The sequence below is a fragment of the Aythya fuligula genome, chromosome Z (assembly GCF_009819795.1).
Source record: "Aythya fuligula isolate bAytFul2 chromosome Z, bAytFul2.pri, whole genome shotgun sequence".
Classification (NCBI taxonomy): Eukaryota; Metazoa; Chordata; class Aves; order Anseriformes; family Anatidae; genus Aythya; species Aythya fuligula.
Window position 1 is genome coordinate 62,849,882 of NC_045593.1, and position 24,296 is coordinate 62,874,177.

The window sequence follows — 24,296 nt, forward strand, 5'->3', positions numbered from 1 at the left end:
ACGGCACTGAAGGATCCATGATACCAGGAAATGTGTGATATTGTAAGCTTACCCTGCACGGGCTTCTCAAATGTGCCTGGCTTGTGAATCACACGGAATCACACACACAGAATTGTCTAGGTTGGAAGAGACCTCCAAGATCACCGAGTCCAATCTCTGAACTAACACTAACAAGTCCTCCACTAAACCATATCCCTAAGCTCTACATCTAAACATCTTTTAAAGACTTCCAGGGATGGTGACTCCACCACTTCCCTGGGCAGCCTGTTCCAGTGCCTCACAACCCTTTCGGTAAAGAAGTTCTTCCTAATATCCAACCTAAAATACCCCTGGCACAACTTTAGCCCATTCCCCCTCGTCCTGTCACCAGGCACGTGGGAGAACAGACCAACCCACACCTCAATGTCCTTGTAGCGAGGGGCCCAAAACTGAACACAGTACTCGAGGTGCGGCCTCACCAGAGCTGAGTACAGGGGGACGATCACCTCCCTAGCCCTGCTGGTCACACTGTTCCTGATACAAGCCAGGATGCTGTTGGCCTTCTTGGCCACCTGAGCACACTGCTGGCTCATATTCAGCCGACTATCAACCATCACTCCCAGGTCCTTCTCTGCCTGGCAGCTCTCCAACCACTCATCTCCCAGCCTGTAGCTCTTCTTGGGGTTATTGCGCCCCAGGTGCAGGACCCGGCACTTGGCCTTGTTGAACTTCATGCAGTTGACCTCAGCCCATCGGTGCAGCCTATCCAGATCCTCCTGCAGAGCCTTCCTACCCTCAAGCAGATCGACACACGCACCTAACTTGGTGTCATCTGCGAACTTACTGAGGGTGCACTCGATGCCCTCATCCAGATCATTGATGAAGATATTAATGGTAAACATGAAGACAGTTGGCAATGAAGGATAATACAAAGCACAACTGGTCTCTAGGTCACACAGTTACAACTCAACTGTGTATCTTCAACAGCAGAGATACAAAGCCTGATTGCTATTTTCCATTCCTGAATAATACCTTCAGCATAGCACCCATTCTGTATAATACCTTCCTTTCTAGATTTGCTACTGTCTAAAATACACTATATATTGCAGTTTTAATAAGATTAGTCAGCTGTCAAATGCAAATCCCACAGAAAAACAGGTTCATTTATTCTGTTGCTCATAGAATTTAGCACTCTCCGTTTTTAGGGATAAAAAAAAGGGTACATATAGTCTGCTGATCTGCAGAAAGACAGCAGTATCAAAGGAGTATTTAAAATTAATAAATGGAATCATTTACAGTTAACGTAAATTTATATGTAGTTAAGTTCAGCCTAACAGATAGTCATGGCTGTTTCAGTCAAACAGATCTAGGATGAAATTCTGCTCATAAATCTCAAGAAGAATCTGTAGTGCACTTTTGAGATCATATTAGCTCCAAAGCTTTTAATTAAATGTAGCATAAACAAATGTAGTCACTGCATCACTTTCTTGAAGGCAATTTATTTGCAATAAGATCAAACGTGGAATTCGTGCAAAGTAAAAGTAATGATTTTTCAGCTCCAACTGGCCAGCCTCTCATGTTTACCCATAAGCTTAATTTCAGGCTGAATTTCTATCATTCTTCTGATTTATTCTCATGCTTGATCCATAACGTGAATACATTACCATATGAAATTTTCAAGAGATTTATTTTCATTAAAGAGAACAGGGGAGTTGGCTATGAGCTGATTACTTATCACAAACTGACAGCTAAAGATTGGTTGTGAACTCTGGTATTCATAACTATTTACCTAGAATATGAAATCAGACCAGTAAGTACAAGCACCTCTCAGTGGGACAGAAAATCCTTCACTTGGTCTAATGAATGAATTCACTAATAAACATCATTTCTTATTCATCTGCAAAACAGGCTATCTTTATCACGAAACAAAACCCAGCAATTTACTAATTACCTGGAAAGCGCACACAAATCTATATAAAATATAATACAAATGCTTCTAATTCTAGCTTTTACATAAAACATGTAAAACCATTAGCACTGAAAAACCTGGCAGAAGCCACAGCTGTTCGGGTCATTTCCTGCCTTAAATCATTAGAGGCATAGTTCTTCTGTACTGTAAGGGCTCATTTGCCGAGCAATCCACTTCCATCACTGGATACACTATTCACACAGATTTAATATACCCATCATGGTTCTCAGTCTCCGTAACTGGAGCAGTGCCCACAGATCTGATCAAAAACTGACATTCTTCCTGTATATCCTACTGAAGTGATATCCTAAAGAGTCAGGTTACCATACTGTCATTGCAAGTCTCCAGCAACACTTTCAGAAGTTATTCATGTTTAACACATTTTAAAGGATTTCAGAAGAACATTAAAGTAACAAAATTCACATTCAGCTTTATCTATAGAAAAATCACTAAACAGTACTTGCAAACTAAAGTTCCCATTGACTTTAACAGTGTGAGAACTAGAATACATTACAATAGCCTTGATTTGCTGATATCCGAGCAGCTAAAAATGTAATTCTAGTAACTTGAAAAGTGTCCTTTTTCATGCATTTGAATAAAAGATTAAACTGTTAAATCTTACACTCTACTGAATTTCAAGCTAGTGGACACATGCAGGTTTGACTTGCTGAGCATAGATATAACTGAGTATTACTAAACCTGAATTCTGTATCTTGATTAAAACTGTCATCCATTTTAGCTTTCTGGCATGCCGCCTGGAAATATGGGAGTAGAAACATTTGTTGGGCAAATCTATTGTAATAACCTTATTCTCATACAGCCGTTAGAAATACAGATATCCCCCCAACAGGGGAAAAAAAAGTAGAGATTGAATTGGTACATGACACATGACCACAATTTTGCCACCTGACCACTTCTGGGCAGCAATTAACAAGATTTCTTTGTGGAATGCATTTTGAGACTGTAATGAAGACCTTTCTCCAGTAAAGTTTAGGCCCTCTCTTATATAACAAAGACAGTGAAGATAACTGAATATACATATATGAGCTACAGAATATACACCATTGTTAATCCAATATAGAAGATATTCAGGGGTCATCTTGGTTTTGAAGTGTTGTCTGATCCTGCTCCATGAAGTATTTTCATGGTCTGGAAATGCAATTGCGCCCAGGGATTATGAAGATTCAATGTAACCGGTGATGTAGAATGGACACAAAAACTAAACAGTTAATCATCTTTTACCTCAAGCATATATACCAAAGAAGGATAAACAAAGGAAATATTAAATACAAAAAGGTATGCCTATAAAGAATAGCAAAAGAGATCAGACAGAAAACAAAGAACACTGTGAAACAGATTCGCTATGTTGAGAGGACAAAAATAAAAAAGCAAATGAGCATCAGATGATGGGATAGTGAGGGAGAAGTACAGTCAATCTAAAAAGCAGGAAGACAGGAAATTCACTAAGGATCCAAGGCAAGCAAGCAACATTTGAATGTGTGAGACAAGCCAAGAATACATGCAGAGTTACTACAAGACAAAAAAAAACAGGAACCCCACTAAACAAGCAAAAAACAGAAACAATACACACGATGTTTTACATTCTAGGAGACTGTCTACTGAAAAGGAATGACAGGTCAGAAACATGAGGAACCAAAACAGAGACAAGCAAACTGTTCAGGAAGAAGCATTAAATATATCTGAGAGTAAAAATAAAAATAAAAAGACATTGCTAATTAAGATGTGTACAAGGGAAGATTATTGGGATGACTAATGGAAGACCTGTTATTACAAAAGCATTTTAAAAAAAATCTAGGGTCATTTAGTCTAAAAAAAAGGTATGGGGATATATCTCTCACTAAATACAATCACAGATTTCTTCTGAAGCCTGGTTGTACCCACACCATGGGCCATGTTTAGCTAGCATGCAGCTACTTCAGGAAGCGAGAGTGCTGCCAGTCTCCTCAGCAGTTTCCACAGTAGCTTGCATTGGTGGGTTTATGACCACATGCTATTGTCTAAAGACCAACAGCTGTCTTCTGATCTCTTGCATCTGTTACAGGGTGAAAGGAAGCATTTTGTAGTTGTAAATAGTTCTGATTTGATGGCAATTGATCAAAATGCTAAGGAAGACTGGACTCAATGACACAGACAATCTTCTGTTCCTACATCATCCTGTCTTCCTGTAGATGAGATTGTGTTTTTTTTTTTTTTTTTTTAGGTGGTAGAGTGAGGGCAAAAGGAAAGTGGAATTACTGTATCCTCTCAATTGGCACATCCAGCACTTGGATCCCCAACTAAGTGGATCAATTTTTAAAGCAGCCAAGAAACATCCACATTCCTAAAGTATCCTATATCTGCAATACAAAGATTATTTATTTCCTAATTGTTTATATTTCTACCTAAGTACCTGCCTGTCTGGGCTTTCTGGACAACAAAACGCTCACTACATCACAGTTATCAGCTGAGCTCCACAGCTCCTGTCTCTTCAAGAAAGCTTGTTGTCTTGGCTGACTAGGATGTTTTGAAGAGGATGTTCTGCAACAGATACTTGTTAACACACCAGAAGAGAAGGCTGCATCAGTTATAACACCACTAATAGATGACAAAATTATGCCAAAGCATATTCAGAGAACCCTTTATGGAAAATCCTGATACCAGAAAAATTGGTAACAAAAACCCCAGAGTTTATTGTCTGTTAAACCACTCCAGCACGACATTTAGAAGTCATACCTACCTAAACTGTTATTGCTGCTAGTCGGCCAGGAAGCTATTCTATCCCTTAACTTTTTCTTTTTACAAGAGTCATCCGATTTCACAGAAAGCTCCACTTCCTCCTTTCTGATTTCTCGCACCAGTTCCATGCGGCACTGACTAAAATCCTGGAAGGATATTTTTCCATTTTCATCTGCTCCCAGCTGGTGCATGATCTCAGCGACAGACTCCTCCATATTCAGCTGGCGGCACACCATCAGCAAGTCATTCCTAAGGATATTTTTAGAGGGAAAATGGGGGCAGGGGAGGGATGAAAGTGGAAGAAAGATTGGAGAAATGGGAATGGAAAAGAAAAAACAATTTAGTTTAGAATAAATACTGTCTGATCTGGAAATGAATTAATGCATAGATTTAAACTCAATAAGCCAACCATTTTTTTTTTGTTAATCCAATAAAGAAACCATGATGTTGGCATGAAATTACAACACAGACCTTGGAAAAGCAAGAAACATTTTTCTTCAAGTGTTAACCTCTATTTTCCTGCTATTACCCACATTTCTACAACCAGAAACAGACACAAGTAGGAGCTGAATCTTGCTGCTGATCTCCACAGGATCTTCTGAAGAAGTGACATAGCAAGAATTTAAATTGTTATGCTCCAATAAGATCAATGGCAACTTAAACTTCCATTTTACTTGGGACAGGCCACACTTGGGACTTTTGCCACTGAACAGCAGTTAAGTTAAAGAGGACAAATATGAAGGACAAAGAAAACAGCAGAAAAGAGAAACAGCATTTGGAAACCTGTCTCCAAACATTATGACTACAAAATCCTCTTAAGAAACTTGACTGGCCCAACAGTTTAATGGAACTCACAAAGTTGCGAGGAGGGCAGTACCATGAAAAATACTCTGGCACCGTGTGTGAGTAGCTGTAAGACAGCTGCAACCAGGTCAATACGGAAGATACTTGAATCATAAGATACACTTAAAATTTATATGGTGGACTTATCTTAGGATAATTCTTAGGATTTATCCTAGGATAAATGCATGCAAATAAACCTAAACATACTGGAAAAAAAAAAAAAAAAAAAAAAAAAAAGAACAGCCAGCAACACTATGATTTGTTAAAATTGTGGTAAGATTAAGTTTTTTTGAAAAAATTCAGCAGCAGTTGGTAGAAAATGCACCATGAGTAAGAAGTTGATCACTAAATAATGGTGAATATGTGGACTACATGTATTAGACGAACATCTGACATTCCTCAACAATGACCCTCAAGAAAGGAAGGTTCTTTCTGAAGAGACTGTCACACTGACTTTTCCCAAAACGTTAACCACTAAAAATACCAGTGCTTTCTTGTGCAAAGACAGCTCTGCAAACCACGAATGAATAATCTTCCCGACCATATAGAGACAGCACCTCTGTCCCTTTCCATATGCTCAGCTTTCACAAACAGGAGACAAATTTGATAGACTGTTGCTGCTAAAGACTCTCAGCCACCAAAAGAAGTGACAGCAAAAGACCCTATTTCATAATTTTTTCTTGCTATTCCCCTCCCATCTGGTCCTATCTCACTTAAAGAAAGGAAGAGGCATTGAGAAAGAGAAGGAAACAAAATCTTGACGCAACCTTTCCAGCTACTGAAGGAAGACAGATACATATTTGTCAAATGACAACTAATCATATTCTAAATAATGTGTGGGTGACAATTCAGATCTGAAGCAACAGCTGCTCTACACTGCCAAGTGGTGCATCACTTGGTGCATCATTCTATCAAATTTCAAAGGTTAAAAAAATTATCACTACTTCAGCAGTCTTACCCTTTACTATTTCTTTCCCTCCATAATTTTCTCAAACACTTTTGGTTTGGATTGCTTAATACTACCACACTGACTCACACCACAAATAGTATGAATATTTCATAGCTTACTTTAAATGCTGCTCATTTTTATGTTGTGCAGACCTTTCCATAGAAAGAAGACAAAGGAAACGTGTAATAAAATTACTATTATGTGAATTAGAATATATTTAGTATTATTATTTCAATACAAATACCTGAACATTGTTCTGAAGGTTTCTGAGGTTTCTACAAGGTCACGTGAAGTATCTGAAGTTCTTGCATAAAGTATTTCACTAAAGGCATTTAGTATCACAATCCATGTCAATCTGTCCATCCATCCTAGAGAAAAAAAAGCCCTATGCTAGGTGGAACTTGGTGTTTCACACAGAAATTCTAGAACAATGGACTTTTTAGCAGAGATTCTAATTGTGAGAGTGAAGTGTAGTAATAATAATAATTATTATTATTATAAAATTATGACCATGTATTTTATCATGCATAGAGTAATTTCTTGATGTAATTGGAGATAAGAGAATTAAATGACATGTGCCAACCCTGAAGTGATACTTGTAGTTAAAATTTTGGTCAGTTTTGCTCTTTGCATTTAATCTGGTCAATGACAAAACATTCAAGTTTTCATGAGGGAAACAACTCAATTATGTCTACATTAACAATATAAAGCAGCGCTAACCTGAATTCAGATGCCAGCAGTTAAACCTGAGTTATCCTCCACCTTTAACATCAGTAGTGCTGTAGTGGCATGGACTGCAACTGCTTTATGTACCGCTTCAACTATAGCAACAGAATTATGAAAAGCAATTTACAAAGGAACTACTTGTGCACTTCACACGACGTGACAAGATAGACAGACTCCCTATCTTCCTATTAGGAGAACTAATCTTTGGAATTATTACTAGGAAATGAAGTGTTGAGAGACTTCACCAGGGGGGTCGAGGACAAAGCTGCCTTAGTCTCTGAAGAGGCATTTCCTAACACTTCTGTGGGAATGCCTTACACAATGCCTTTGTGCAAAAACTTGAAGTCTCCATCACTCATGTCTTACTACAACCCACAAAGGACATCTCCAAATTGATGTTTGGCTCCTGACAGTCAAAAGGTGCTAAGCTTTCTCTCCTGTTACGCAAACATTAACTAAATATCATTTGTAGCATCTACAGTTTGAAGGCACTGCCTGAAGCAACCTATAGAATCACTAGAAAAGATGGAATTCATTACAAAGAACATGAAATCGGAAACTACTAAAATAACCGAGGGCTACTAGCACTACAGAAAATAACTGACCTCCAGTGTAACAACCAATATGAAGAAAGCTGATAAGAGCTTTCCTAATCTCCACCCACAAACATTTTTCTCTGGAGACGTTTCTTCTCAGAAAGAGCAGTCAGGCGTTCAAACGGGTTCCCAAGGAGGTGGTGGAGTCACAGTTCCTAGGGGTGTTCAAGGAAAGGTTGGACGTAGTGCTTAGGGACATGGCTTAGTGAGTGACATTGGTGGTAGGGGGATGGTTCAACCAGGTGATCTTGGAGGTCTCTTCCAACCTGAATGGTTCTGTGATTCTGCGATTAGAGAGACATTCACAAATGAGTCCATTTTAAGTTAGTATTTCAGATAGCTCACAATTGGTTTAGATGCATTTCATAACACAACTGTATGGAACAAATTTTCTTATGTTTGTTGTTTTTGTACTCTGTCTGCATCTAGGAAACTTGGGATTGTCTTTAATTTTGACTTTTCTTCTTCAAAGTCATTTGTACGCCTAGACTGCGGGCTGCATAAGCAAAGATCAGATGTTTTCTTGCAAAATTACCATAAAACCTTTTTAGCAGCTGGAAACTTAGAATCGCAGAATATCCTGAGTTGGAAGGGACCCACGTGAATCACTGAGTCCAGCACCTGGCTCCACAAAGGATCACCCAAAAACCAGACCCTTTGTCTGAGATCGTTGTTCAAACACTTCTCGAACTCTGTCGGTTCCATCAACTGGCCCGCAGATGGTCACTCAGAGGATGGAGATCAATGGTTTTTACTTGGGCTGGCAGCCTGCAGAAGTGAGGGCCACCGGGGATCTACCCTGTGCCCCATACTGTTCAGCATCTTCATAAACGATCTAGACAAGGGCATTGAAAGTACCCACACAAAGTCTGCTGATGACACCAAAGTAGGTGGTGAGATGGACACGTCAGAATGGAGAGCTACCTTACGGAGAGACCTGGGGCAAGCAAGAGCTGTCTGAAACTCAACAAAGACAAGTGCAAGGACAACATAATCAAAGATCTGAGTACCGGCTAGGATCTGTGTGACTGGGGATCAGCCTGGCTGGAAGGGACCTGGGGGTCCTGGCAGACAACGAGCTGAGCAAGAGTCAGCAGTGTCCTGCTAGAGCAACCAAGACAAATCAAACCCCTCCACTCAGAGCTCCTCAGGCCATGCCTGATTATTGTGTCCAGTTCTGTCCCCACAATCCATACAATGACAAGGACAGCATGGAGAGGGTCCAAAGGCAGGCCATGAGGAAGACAGAAGACAGGTGATGAGCACAGGTTGCACTGGTAGTGGTTTTGTCTTCATGTAAGAAAGGAATTTCTTTACAGTAAGAACAATCAATCAGTCACAGGAACAAGCTCTCCAGGGATGTGACAGAGTCCCTGTCACTGGAGGTTTTCAAGGTTCAACTGGACAGGGGGCTAGCTAGTCACATCTGGCTCTTTTTTCTCACAAAAGGCTGGACATGACGATCATTCAAGGTCCTTTCCAACCTGAGCAGTTCTAATATTTTATAAACGTCACGCAGTAACATATCTTGATCATTTTGGCTGTCAAGTTCCACTTACTTTATACTGTCTCAATACTCTCTCCTTTCACTGTATCAAGTCTACGTCAGAACAAGGTAGAAGATTGTAAAGGAGACATTTTCAACTAAACTGACATTTGTAGTGAGTCATAAGTACCAGAAGTCAGGCTTGTGTTACCCAGGGCATTAGCTGGACACACTAGTTAAAATTCCAAGCAGCAATACCATTGATGCTGGGATTTGAAAACACACACTAAGGCTTCAGTTTTAACATCTCATTGTGATCAGGAAGGGAATTCATGATAATGCTTTCCCAGGCTACATGAAAACTTGGGGAAGACATAAGATTGTTGTCTGACATTTGCTGGTTAGAGGATTTTTTCTTCCAAAATCTCAAAGGATGAAAGCAAAGTATAAACATAAAGTTGAAAGCAAATGGAAAAAAAAAAAAAGAAAGAATAATCAAAACAGACTAGAGTCCTGCAAGGAAGCTTTTATTCCACAGCCACTGGGTTCTGTGCTACTGCTTAGAGTCTATATGGCACTATATGGGTTCTTGCATATTCGCTGGATTATCCTATAAGCACAAGAGCCAAATTGCAGAACTCGGCAAATAAACTGCAGAAGGCAAGCAATGACGCTCTTGTTGTGGAGAAAACACATGACTCAAAGAAAAAGCTAAAAAAAAAAGCCAAAAAATAAGACAAGAAAAGTGCTGCAGAAGTAAGCTAGGCTGCCTTATCAGCAGGGGGTAAACACCCTGTGCAAGGAAGGAGGGAACAGAGGAGCACAGCACTGACCACATCATGCCATCATTTTTTAACGACAGAACTTATTAACCTGTGCACAAGAAACACAACACTGCTTCAAACTGTTTTATAGAACAACCACTCCTATTTTCTCAAACATGATCTATTCTCCTAGTCTGGGCCAAAAGCAGGGTACCAGGGTATGTAGCTGCTCCTCTGGAATTAAGGGGAAAATAAGAGTCAGAGAAGCTTCAGAAAACAAACAAACAAACAAACAAACAGAGACATAAGAGCTTGGAGGGAAGAAAGCAGGCAGGACTCTATTCTGGGAAATAGCATGGAGAGGTGAAGAAAAAGCTTGGAGTGCAAGGACATTTTGTTGATGTTTTAAATCTGAAGAGGAACAGTGCAGAGCTCCACTCTCAGGTGTGTAAAGGTCAACAGAACACAGCTTATATTAGTGAAGTGTCACCCTACAGAAATACAGCACATGATGAGGACATGCAAAAGGCCGCAAAGAAGAATTATCCAGCCTTGTACCAATGATAGGAATAAATAAATCCATGCTATCCCTGACAGATGTTTTTTTAACCCATTCTTAAGGCTTCTACAAGCTCCAAATGTCCTAGTGCTTCCATGTCCTCTCCTACAGGTTGTGTAACCTAAAACTTCCCAATTGCAATTTAGAACACTATTTCAGAAAAAAAAGTTAACCATTTATTTTCTGTAATCATAGTACATAAGGTAAAAACAGTCACTATATATTTGAAGCCCATTGCTTGATGTCCCATCTTCTCTTGAGTAAAGAACTGAAGAAGTTTCTGTCTCTGATCATATTCGGTGAGCTGCTCTTATCTCTAGCTGATCCACCAACTTGATGGATGACGGCATGCAAAACTAGAGATCGTCTTAAAGCACACACTAAAATGAGCAGAAAAGCTGAAAGCGTAAGTCCTATCTTACTATCGCTAATTCTGATTTAACTTGAGACCTACTATAAATCTCAGTGTTTCTTCAATTACATATCCCATATTTTTACCATCAAATGTGTTATTGCACACTTATCCTTACTTTATCTCACCTGTTTTTTTTCAAGATGTATCTCCATTTTCTCAACACCAATTTAGTCTCCAGTCCTCTCCTCCAGCATATCTGCAATCTTATCTTGGTACCATCTTAAATTTAATTAAGCTTACTTGTTATCATGTCATCCAGATCATTAATCCTTAACAGTACTGATCTGGCCTGAGCCATTCTTAGAATTTCAATTTGATACAATCTTCTAGTAAAATAAACTATTGGTATCTAACGATCTAAGTACAGGATTAAAAAAAAAAAAAAAAAAGCAGCCTCTCTCTGGCACTGCTAGCAGTATCATAAAACATCAAAAGCTTTGGTAAGCACAAGATAGAAGGCATCTCGTTTCACTTCCACCACTAAGTTCTTCTAAGAGATTTCTGATAGATCATATGGGTTTGATAGTTTGATACAACTTATTCTTAACAAATCCATATTCTGGCAGATATACACTGTATACAGACTGATCCCCATCTCAACATGACTTTAAAGAAAATAAGCATTTTATCTTTCCCAATTTTCTGTTACTTTTATCTTCTGAAAGATCTCAAGAATGAAAAAATGAAAACACAAAATAGTTCTGAGGCTGTCTTTACAAACCTTAACTCAAGTTTTTCAAGTAAAGCTAATTAAAACATAAATCCAAATATCTCTAACTTCTTTCTTCCTCTAGCCTTTCAAGGTAGTAGTAATCAGTCCTATTTGCAGGAACCATCTCTCTCTATTTAGTATTTTCAGTCTCAGAGACAAACAAAACAATTTCTGATACCCCTCAGCATCAGCCACCAACAGCTTATCAGCTTCCTCCCGAGTGCCCTTTCCTTGGTTTTCCTCTTATTGTTTACATATTCTGGAATAATTTTTGTTACTCTTGAAACTCCTTGCTAGTTTAGATTTCTGCCTTGCATGTTCCCCTGTATGTTCTACAAGTCCACAATTAAACTCAACAACCTGTCCTGGTTCCATCATGCTAAGCAGAACCAGGAAGAAGGAAGGGTTAACTGCCAACCAGCCCCCAAACTACATAAGCTTTATTCCTAACTCAACCAGCTAAGGTTTTACTTCACAGCTGTGCCCTGGCTTGGCAACCTCTCACAGTACTATTCTGGCCACACAGCCTATACCACCGCTGCACAGCCCACCACGGCGATCCTTCTCCTGCAGGGGGAAGCTCTCTGCAAGTCAGTATGTCGCTTCATGGTCCCTGCTACACTTCAGACTAGATGCGGACAAGACCAACCATCTCTCACAGGAACCTCCAGAAATGAAATGTTTTGTTTGTAGCAGGAACAACAAATGCACTCTCTACTTATTAGAAATAAGTGGTGTACTCTGAACACTCACTGTTAGCACAAACTGCATCTTACAACCCGTGAGAGCAATATGCCCGTTTTCAGCTAAGGCTGTCACCTCTGGAGAGGGAATTGTTGCAGGCAAACAAAGGTCCATTTATCAACAGAGGCAGGGTCTGTCAATAGAACCTCTGCCACTCTATGCTTTCCTTTGTGCTGCTCACCAGTTTCAAATTTTGCACAAACACAGTATCAATTCAGCCTACAGACTCTACCACAGGGTAATAACTACCAGGAGCACAGATTTCATTCATGGGCAGTCTGGTCTTTGTTACCTTACCTACCCATACAAATAGCGTAAAGGATTTCATTGAATAAATTATTGCTAGTGCTACATGAATACTGTTCCATTAAATTTCAGAAAGTAGCGCTGAAAACAAACAAACAAACAAACAAAAACCTCTCAGAAGAAATAAGACATTAAATGTGCTCATTACAGCTGATCATTACAGTTAATTACAGTTAATTAATATACGAAGTCATGTATGGGAATAGTCATTCTTCCAGGACATACTCCACATATGTACCATTTATTCTGGAGATGCACGAGTGTTCACAGTAAAAATTAGGTTTCAAAAGCTGTGAATCCACAGCTTAACTGATTTTCTCCAGGTGCCATTCCAAGCCCATCCTTTCAAAAATATAATTAGGCAGAGCACTAGACTAGTTAATCTCTTTCATTTATGAGCAGAGGTGACAAGAGTACAAATAAAACCTCTGCTCAGTTTTGTGGTTTTTCAAACCATGTTGTTTTTCTGGATTTGAATTAACTTTTAAAGATGTTTCTCAGTTGAGAGTATTTGGATTGAACAGTGTTGAAAACAACCAAGCAGACATTGCCAGAAGGATCACAACTAAATCCTAACCCCAGTGTTTCTGGCCTCTCTCCAGGACCAACAGAGCCATATGACAAGCCACAACCATGAACTACCTGGCCCAGAAAAAAAGTACTTTTTCATGGGGCTAGTTTTCAGCCAGAGCAGTTCTTCACTCTCGCTCACTGAACAAATTCTAGTGCAGACAGAAGTGAAATTTCAGGACTGCACACCGTGGAACAACTCCTTCAGCAGCATCCTGCCCTTAAATTTACTTTAAAAAAATAATAATAAAATAAAAGCAAACAAACAAACAAACAAAAACCACACACCTCCACTTTTTGCAACTGATTTCATAAGGAATGCTGGCACCTAGCTCAGGGCTTTGTATTTGCAAAAAAAGGCCCTGTGTCCAAGTATCCTGTGAGGCCCCTTGCTCCCTGCCAAAACATGCATAACCTGTTGAAGAAATTTCAGATACTAATTACCCTACCTCTGAAATCCAAGACAAAGACTTTTTAATTGTTTTAGAATCCATCCACAATACCCTGCAAAGTATTTGTGCATGGTATCCTTAAACTGCATCAAAAAAGGGAAATAAAGAAACAGGAGGAGTTAACCGCTCCATAGAAGAAGTCTTCTCTCATCCAAGTTGTCGTGGTTTAACCCGGCTGGCAGCTAAACACCACGCAGCCGTTCGCTCACCCTCCCCCCTCCCTCTCTGGGACGGGGGAGAGAAATGGAAAGTGAAGCCCGTGAGTTGAGATAAAGACAGTTTAATAAGACAGGAAAATAATAATAATAATAATAATAATGATGATACAATGGTGATAATACGAAAGTAATAATAGTATGTACAAACAAGTGATGCACAATGCAATTGCTCACCACCCGCTGACCGATGCCCAGCCTAACCCCGAGCAGTCCGGCCCCCTCCCCCCGGCTAGCCACCCCTATATATTGTTTAGCATGACGTCAGATGGTATGGAATACCCCTTTGGCTAGTTTGGGTCACCTGTCCTGGGTCTGTCCCCTCCCAGCTCTTACTGCACCCCCCAGCCTGCCCGTTGGCAGGACAGAGCAAAGGCTGAGATGTCCTTGGCTTAGTATAAGCACTGCTCTGCAACAATTAAAACATCGGGGTGTTATCAGCACTCTTCTCATTCTAAGCCAAAACACAGCATTCCACCAGCTACTAGGAAGAAATTAATTCTGTGCTAACTGAAACCAGGACATCTATCCACCCCTTATTCCATACCATTTATGTCATGCTCAGGTTACACTCTTTTCCATACATTCTAATTAGTCACCTATAGTAATCATGGTAGTGATAATATACAGTATAATATACTATTTAACATGGTGCAATTCAGTTCATGGGCTATTCTCACCCAGTATTAAATCTCCTTGAGGTACACACCGGACCTCTCCGTTCTTTTGCATTACCCACCAAGTATATCCAGGTCCCTGAGCGAAAACAATTCCACGAATAGGTTTGCCTTTTCCTGAGGCAGGAGTAGCCCAGACTGTTTTACCCAGCATATTTTTTACATGCACTACAGGAACTTTATCCCCATCTACAGTACGTAACAGGTTTGATTGGGCAGGTCCAGCTCGGTTGGTAGATCCCCTAGTATTGACTAACCAGGTGGCCTTTGCCAAATGCGTATCCCAGTTTTTGAACGTCCCAGCGCCCATTGCTTTCAAGGTAGTCTTTAACAGGCCATTGTATCGTTCAACTTTCCCGGAGGCTGGTGCATGATAGGGGATGTGATACACCCATTCAATACCATGTTCTTTGGCCCAAGTGTCTATAAGGTTGTTTCGGAAGTGAGTCCCATTGTCTGATTCTATTCTTTCTGGGGTGCCATGTCGCCATAGGACTTGCTTTTCAAGGCCCAGGATGGTGTTCCGGGCGGTAGCATGAGGCACAGGATATGTTTCCAGCCATCCGGTGGTTGCTTCCACCATTGTAAGTACGTGGCGCTTGCCATTGCGAGTTTGAGGGAGTGTGATGTAATCAATCTGCCAGGCCTCTCCATATTTATATTTCAGCCATCGTCCTCCATACCAAAGAGGCTTTGACCGTTTGGCTTGCTTGATTGCAGCACATGTTTCACAGTCATGAATAACCTGTGCTATAGCGTCCATGGTCAAGTCCACCCCTCGATCACGAGCCCATCTGTATGTTGCATCTCTACCTTGATGGCCTGAGGTGTCATGGGCCCATCGGGCTATAAATAATTCACCTTTATGCTGCCAATCCAGGTCCACCTGAGCTACTTCAATCTTAGCAGCCTGATCCACCTGCTGGTTGTTTTGATGTTCTTCAGTAGCCCGATTCTTGGGCACATGAGCATCTACGTGGCGTACTTTCACAGCCAGGTTCTCTACCCGAGCAGCAATATCTTGCCACAATGCAGCAGCCCAGATAGGTTTGCCCCTACGCTGCCAGTTGTTTTGCTTCCATTGCTGTAACCATCCCCACAGGGCATTTGCTACCATCCATGAATCGGTGTAGAGATAGAGAACTGGCCATTTTTCTCGTTCAGCAATGTCTAAAGCCAGCTGAATGGCTTTCACTTCTGCAAACTGACTCGATTCACCTTCTCCCTCAGCAGCTTCTGCAACTCGTCGCGTAGGACTCCATACAGCAGCCTTCCATCTCCGATGCTTCCCCACAATACGACAGGACCCATCAGTGAACAGGGCATATTTCTTTTCATTCTCTGGCAACTGGTTGTACAGTGGGGCTTCTTCAGCACGACCCACCTCCTCCTCTGATGATATCCCAAAGTATTTGCCTTCTGGCCAGTCCATGATCACTTCCAATATTCCTGGGCGACTGGGGTTTCCTATTCGAGCCCGCTGAGTAATCAGTGCAACCCACTTGCTCCATGTAGCATCAGTTGCATGATGCGTAGAGGGGACCCTTCCCTTGAACATCCAGCCTAGTACCGGTAATCGGGGTGCTAGGAGGAGCTGCGCTTCAGTACCGACCACCTCCGAAGCAGATCGAACTCCTTCATATGCTGCCAATATCTCCTTTTCAGTTGGAGTATAGCGGGCCTCAGATCCTCTGTATCCCCGACTCCAAAACCCCAGAGGCCGACCTCGAGTTTCCCCAGGTTCTTTCTGCCAGAGGCTCCAGGTGGGGCCGTTCTCCCCGGCTGCAGTGTAGAGCACATTCTTTACATCTGGTCCTGTTCGAACTGGCCCAAGGGCTACTGCATGGACTATTTCCTGCTTGATTTGTTCAAAGGCTTGTCGTTGTTCAGGGCCCCATTCAAACTCATTCTTCTTACGAGTTACTTGGTAGAGTGGGTTTACAATCAGACTGTAATTTGGGATGTGCATTCTCCAAAACCCCACAACACCTAGGAAAGTCTGTGTTTCTTTTTTGTTAGTTGGTGGAGACATAGCTGTTATTTTGTTGATCACATCCATTGGGATTTGACGACGTCCATCTTGCCATTTTATTCCTAAAAACTGGATCTCCCGTGCAGGTCCTTTGACTTTATTTTGTTTTATGGCAAAACCGGCTTTCAGAAGGATTTGGACTATTTTCTTCCCTTTCTCGAAAACTTCCTCTGCTGTGTCACCCCACACAATAATGTCATCGATGTACTGCAGGTGTTCAGGAGCTTCCCCCTGCTCTAGTGCAGACTGGATCAGCCCATGGCAAATGGTAGGGCTGTGTTTCCACCCCTGGGGCAGCCTATTCCAGGTATATTGGACTCCCCTCCAAGTGAAGGCAAATTGTGGCCTGCACTCTGCTGCTAGGGGGATGGAGAAAAATGCATTAGCGATATCAATTGTGGCGTACCACTTGGCTGCCTTCGATTCAAGTTCATACTGAAGTTCCAGCATGTCCGGCACTGCAGCACTCAGTGGTGGCGTGACTTCGTTCAGGCCGCGATAGTCCACTGTTAGTCTCCACTCGCCATTAGACTTTCGCACTGGCCATATGGGACTATTGAAAGGTGAATGAGTCTTGCTGATCACTCCTTGGCTCTCCAATTGACGAATTAGCTTATGGATGGGAATCAGGGAGTCTCGGTTGGTGCGATATTGCCGCCGGTGCACAGTTGTGGTAGCAATTGGCACTTGCTGTTCTTCGACCCTCAGCAACCCCACAACAGAAGGGTCCTCTGAGAGACCAGGCAAGGTAGATAATTGTTTAATGCCCTCTGTCTCTAAGGCAGCAATACCAAAAGCCCACCGGAACCCTTTTGGGTCCTTGCAGTATCCTCTTCTAAGATAGTCTATGCCAAGGATACATGGAGCATCCGGACCAGTCACAATGCGGTGCTTTTCCCACTCATTCCCAGTCAGACTCACTTCAGCCTCCAATACAGTCAACTGCTGAGATCCCCCTGTCACTCCACAAATATAGATGGGCTCTGGTCCTTTATAGCTCGATGGCATTATAGTACATTGTGCACCGGTGTCTACTAAAGCCTTATACTTCTGTGCGCGTGATGTGCCAGGCCATCGAATCCACACAGTCCAATAAACTCGATTGTCCCTTTCCTCCCCCTGGCTGGAGGCAGGGCCCCCCTAATCCTGGTCAGAATCTTCCTCGTTTCTGTGTTTGAAGGACTGTCTGCTGGAAGTTGGAGCAGCAAACTTTTCGGAGAATCCCTTTTTCCTGATTGTTTTCTTTTGCAACTCACGTACCCGTGCCTCTAGGGTCGCGGTAGATTTTCCATCCCACTTTCTCATGTCCTCTCCATGGTCTCGTAAGTAAAACCACAGGGTGGCACGGGGTGAGTACCCACCATATCGTCTTCCTTGTGTGGGTGAACGCCTACCCCTGACAGCTGAGACACTGCTTTGTACAGGTGCGAAGGAGAATAATCTCTCTTCAAGTTGGTGAACCTTTTCAGAAAGTTTCTCCCAAGTGTTCTCCTTTGGTCGGTGGGCACTGGTTGGTTCAGGTGGGGAGGACAATAGATTCTCTTCAAGTTGGTGAACCTTTTCAGAAAGTTTCTCCACAGCTGAGACGCAGGCCTGTAAGGAAGAGGAGAGACTTTCTTCGTACTGCCGGAGTTGTTTAGCCGCTTCACCCACTGTGGGTTCCTCATCCTCTTTCCAGGCCATTATTGCCAATGAGCTGGCATATGATGATGGTGCACTCCGTACAAACTTCCGCCACATGGGTCGTGTACACTTGACTTCATCTGGATCTGTGGATGTTTGTTTGAGGTCTGGATCCTCATAAATCACTTCCCGTACGGCTAATTCCCTCAGGTACTGGATTCCCTTCTCCATAGTGGTCCACTTGCCTGGTAGACATAAAATATCTTCCTTGAAGGGATACCTTTCCCTCACAGCTGAGAGGAGACGCCTCCAGAGGCTGGTGGGTCGTGCTCCATCTGCAATTGCTTTGTCAATGCCGGCGTCTCGAGCAAGGGATCCCAGCCGCTTGGCTTCCCTGCCGTCTAATTCCACACAATTGGCTCCAGAGTCCCAGCACCGGAGCAGCCAGGTGACAAGCTGCTCACCTATACAGCGACCAAAATCTTTTCGCACATCTCGTAGCTCGCGCTCGTTTAGGCTTCGGGTAGTTACTGTTGCTCTTTCGGCATCCTCATCTTCCTCCTCCTGAATCCTTGACGGCCCAGCGTCGTCATCATCTTCGTCATCTCTATACTTAGTTTTGGCAGAAGCCTTACCTGGATTGGCAGAAGACTCTCTGCGTTCTAAACGACTTGAATTTCTATACCATATTTTCACCTTCTCTACAGGGGCAGCTTGCACTGCTACTGCTCGTTTCTCTGACTTTGTTACAGGGTCTGCCACAGGGGTTGGAATGCCCTCTGCAGGGTCAACTTGCACTGCTACAGCTCGTTTCTCTGACACGGCCACAGGAGCTGGAGCGGCTACAGGAGCTGGAGCAGTTGCAGGAACCGGAGCTGTAGCGGCTACAGGAGCTGGAGCTGGAGCTGGAGCAGTTGCAGGAGCTGGGACTGGAGCAGCAGTAGGAGCTGGAGCTGGAGCGGCTTCAGGAGCTGGAGCTGGAGCGGCTTCAGGAGCTGGGACTGGAGCAGTTGCAGGAACTGGGACTGGAGTAGCGGCCGGAGCTGGAACTGGAGCGACTGCAGGAACTGGGACTGGAGCAGCTGCAGGAGCTGGAGCTGGAGCGGCTTCAGGAGCTGGAGCTGGAGCAGCTTCAGGAGCTGGGACTGGAGCAGTTGCAGGAACTGGGACTGGAGTAGCGGCCGGAGCTGGAACTGGAGCGACTGCAGGAACTGGGACTGGGGCGGCTTCAGGAGCTGGGACTGGGGCGGCTTCAGGAACTGGGACTGGAGCGGCTGCAGGAGCTGGGACTGGAGCGGCTGCAGGAGCTGGGACTGGAGCATCTGCAGAAGCTGGGACTGGAGCATCTGCAGAAGCTGGGACTGGAGCGGCTGCAGAGTCCACCGTAGGGGTCACAGTGGCCGTTGGATCTGTCACGGGACTTGGAGTGGCCGCAGGGTCTGTCACTAAGTTGATAGCAGTATCCATGGCAGCTCGATAGGCGTAAGCCAGGCCCCAGCATGTTACAATGATTTGTGTTACTTTGGAACTTCCCGAATCGCGACACCTTTTATTCAAGCATTCTGCCAGTTTTTGAGGATTTTGCACTTGTTCAGGGGTGAATTTCCAAAACACTGGGGGTGCCAACTGGTCTAGATGCCTGCCCATATCCTCCCATACTCCCTGCCACCCACAACTATACTGCCTCCGGGCAGATCTCCGGATGAGCTTCCTAAGTAGTTGTTTAACTTTAAGCAGAACCTGAAGTGCATTCAGGAGGCAGAACAACAGGACTATGCTGGTCTGAGTATCCCAAGGATATTCAATATCTTGGAGAGCTATTGTAATAAACTCGGAGGATAAGAGGGTGGTGAAGGAGGAAGGGAGAGTGATCAAGGAGGGTACAGGGGTGGTGAAGGAGAAAGGGAGAGTGATCAAGTAAGAAAAATTATCTTCCCCTTTCCCCTCCACAGATTGACTCCCTAATGAAAAAAGGCAACAGATACAATTGCTAATAGTTTCCAAAATACAGTTTCCAAAGTATAGAATCGAAGATGTTACTGAGTACAAATACCAGGTTAGAGTCATGGCCAGATATTTCATCATCTCATAAGCCACTGATACAACACACAGTACCATAATGGTCTGAAACCAGGGCCCGGAGAGGATAAACAACATGACAGAGAGCACATACGGAAAATAACGTGCTATAATACTCAATTTGGAAAACAGGCGCAGCACAGTTGAGATTAAAGCAATCAGCATTATGACAAGTGACTATTAAGCAGGTCTAATACTTATACCAATTTTAGTTTAACACACTCTGGTCAGATCTGCCGTTATCTCAACCTTTCGTGCCCCACGTTGGGCGCCAAAAAGACTGTCGTGGTTTAACCCGGCTGGCAGCTAAACACCACGCAGCCGTTCGCTCACCCTCCCCCCTCCCTCTCTGGGACGGGGGAGAGAAATGGAAAGTGAAGCCCGTGAGTTGAGATAAAGACAGTTTAATAAGACAGGAAAATAATAATAATAATAATAATAATGATGATACAATGGTGATAATACGAAAGTAATAATAGTATGTACAAACAAGTGATGCACAATGCAATTGCTCACCACCCGCTGACCGATGCCCAGCCTAACCCCGAGCAGTCCGGCCCCCTCCCCCCGGCTAGCCACCCCTATATATTGTTTAGCATGACGTCAGATGGTATGGAATACCCCTTTGGCTAGTTTGGGTCACCTGTCCTGGGTCTGTCCCCTCCCAGCTCTTACTGCACCCCCCAGCCTGCCCGTTGGCAGGACAGAGCAAAGGCTGAGATGTCCTTGGCTTAGTATAAGCACTGCTCTGCAACAATTAAAACATCGGGGTGTTATCAGCACTCTTCTCATTCTAAGCCAAAACACAGCATTCCACCAGCTACTAGGAAGAAAATTAATTCTGTGCTAACTGAAACCAGGACACAAGTGCATCCCAGAACAGTCAGCTTATCCATTACTTTTCAGCTACAGAATTTGGCAACCTAACACTGAATACATTTAGAAAGTCGCTCTGGCTAAGGATGCCAGCAACCCTGCTTGTCACGAGCAGAGGAAGATGGCAATCATCAGTAGGACCTATTCAAGTATTTACTGAAGTCTCAATACTACTGCTGAAATAGACACCACTGATCTCTGTGCTATAACCACAGGGCTACGGATTTGCCAAAAGGACTAGGTACCAAAACACCTTGTAAGGCTACCTGCTTGCTATGAGCCTAGAGAAGAGTATTGTCCCCGATGCTGTAAGGACATACAAGTTCTTTTGGCGATCCTGGGCAGAATGACAACAGCACAAAGTTGTAGTGACAATTAGAGCTTTATTATTCAACATAATTTTGTGATCAGCAGAGCAGAGGATTTTATGATCAGAATAAGCTTAGCACAGATTTTTGCATTTGTACTTGAAGATCTTTGTTTGTCCCTTCCAACCAAACAATTCTATTCCAGGATTTTACAAGTAGCATACCACAAAAATTCATAGCACAACTTAGTTTACGGTCTCTTAATGTGCTTGTTCTAATCACCCAGGCCCTCTGCAAATTGGGTCAAATCTCAATACCTGGCACACAATATAACAATCATATTCTGGACTTGAAACACGCAAGAGAATACCAGTCACTCACTCAACACTCTGAGGAAGCAGGCAACAGTGGAATGTCCCCAGATACTGGAGGATCACTGGTTTTGCCGTCCTGCAGCAGATCTGATCCAAGTCCTGCCTACAACTTGTAGCAGCTTGATTTTATAGACAGCACTCTGTATGCTGTTATGTTTCCCTGTTCTCTGACGGGGTCATCAGAACCTGGCTGGCCATGTGCCTGGGATCTTCAAGGCTGCTAAGAACTGAGGAAGTCAGCCTGGCGCCCAGCAACCTTGAGGCTGGTATGGAGGGGGAGAAGTTCGTCAAGTGTGCAGGACCTTCAAGGTCTCATGAGGAGGGGAAGGGGACTGACACACAACCAGCTTGGTCACAGTGAATAGCCATTTCCCTTATAAAATAGTGTGAAGTTATTCTAAACGTATTACTGAGGTCAGAAGCTGAGGGACCAGTCACAAGTATATTAGTAAAATTTTACTATTTCAGAATGGCCATCAAGAAACCCAGCAAAGCACAATAAAAAGATGACAGTTGCTCTACTTTTTTTTTTTTTTTTTCCCTCCAGGGCCACAAAAGGCACAAATTATTGACTTTAAAGGGAGGTTCAATTCTATTATGGTAATAACCCCAATAACACAGTATTAGTAAAAAATTCATTAAAATGAATAAAGTAAGAACTAGCTTCAGCACTTGTCAGTTAACTTAATGGTAATGTTCATTCAAAGACATCAAAAAGTTCAACAAACTGAGCATATTGCTCAGTTTTTCAATGTTACAATCTATCTGGACATGAAGCTTCAAAGAAAAAGAATACAATAAAACCATTTAACATAAAGCCTGAGAGTTATACTTAAGTCAGTTTTCACAAGTTACTAATGCCAATGAGAAAGAAAAATGGAATAAGCTGTGTAAAACACACTAACATTAAAACCTGAGTAGCTCCAGCTAAATTGTCTTACTATACCCCTTCTTCATGAGTCTGATGTTTACATAGAAATTGGACAGCTACCTAATGCTAAAATATAAAAGGTTCAGAAAACTCAAGTTTGAATATATTCCTCTGTTTATTAATGGTAACAAATACAGACTTTGAAATGTGTAAGCCTTTAGTGAATGTTAATTCTTGGTATGGTTGCTAGACATAATATTTAACAAAGGGATAATTTTTCTGCAGCCCAAACTAAGCATGCACAGTGTTCCTCTGGCTTTTTGTCTATATCTGTCCCTCACATTTCCCCCATAATTTACTCCTTTTTTAAGATGTGATGCTCTAAGAGGACCTATGGAGGACAAACAGAATAAAAACCCACTAAATTCTATTTAACTTTGGAACCAATGACTAAGGCAAGCTGCAAAGGAAACAGAGAAAATGGAGTACATCTATGTAAAAAACAGTACAGTGCTTCTAACTCACCATCTTATTTGACATACAGTATTGTGCTTCAACTGTATAAAAGCACTCTTTCCATTACCTGTTCTGCTTCACAGTCCCTTAAGCACCTTCCTAATGGAGATGGATGAAGAATAATATTAAGTCTAGGAACAGTACTTGGGAGATGAAACTATTTTCAAGACACACAGGGAAAAACAAATAAAATAGGGCAAGAGCAAAGTAAATTTCAAAAAGGCTCAGGCAATTTTTGTGGTAATTCCTAAAATGTTGTGGTTCAAGAAAACACAGAGCAAATAGTCCAGATCTCAAGTGAGAAGAACATCTTGAACTGGGGTATAACAACATTACAAACTTCATGATGGTAAGAATGACCCAACAATATGCAGAAGAGCCAGAAAGAATGCAAGGACTAAAGAGTTGTCCTTGATGATATCTGCAGAGTGTTTCCACATAATATTCCCTTTTTAATCAGATGGACGAAGGTGGCAAAACTAGCAGAGTAATATTACCTTTTCTCACAAGTCTTTTTTTTTTTTTTTTTTAATTTCAGTTACATAATTACTTTTAAAAGCCTTGCTTCCGGGACATATGGCTGTATTGCTCCCTAGTCTGCTCACTGATGAGCACTTAGCAGGTTCTACTTACGCATTTTGTTCCTTATGCTGTTTCCAACCAGCAGAGAATAGCCCGAAGGGGCTAGAAAGCACCTACATGCAAAGTGTTAACTCATGTCCAAATTAAATTTTGAGAGCTCCTCACCGACAATATTTGCATGGACTCAGTAACAAGCATCTTGCAGGTAAAAATTATGTTATACCACCACAGGGCTGAAGAACTGCATGTAGAATACATAAAACATCACGCCTTGAACAACAAAAGAAGTTGATAAAGATCTTTGACAAACCTGTCTATAAATTAAGTCTCCAACAAG

At 42.4% G+C, this 24,296-nt stretch overlaps 1 protein-coding gene across 2 annotated transcripts in view; it reads right to left on the bottom strand.

The window, feature by feature from the left end:
- MCC (MCC regulator of WNT signaling pathway) overlaps nucleotides 1–24,296 on the bottom strand; it is a 209,939-nt gene that overhangs the window by 179,378 nt on the left and 6,265 nt on the right. The window contains exons 1-2 of one of the 2 annotated variants that reach the window (XM_032205498.1): nucleotides 7,808–7,836; nucleotides 4,686–4,933 (exon numbers count right to left, since the gene is read on the bottom strand). In XM_032205498.1, coding sequence (XP_032061389.1) covers nucleotides 4,686–4,920 — 235 coding nt within the window. In that variant the 5' untranslated portion in view covers nucleotides 4,921–4,933; nucleotides 7,808–7,836. Of the gene's footprint in view, nucleotides 1–4,685; nucleotides 4,934–7,807; nucleotides 7,837–24,296 lie in introns of those variants that run through there. The other variant, XM_032205497.1, reaches the window with a different exon arrangement.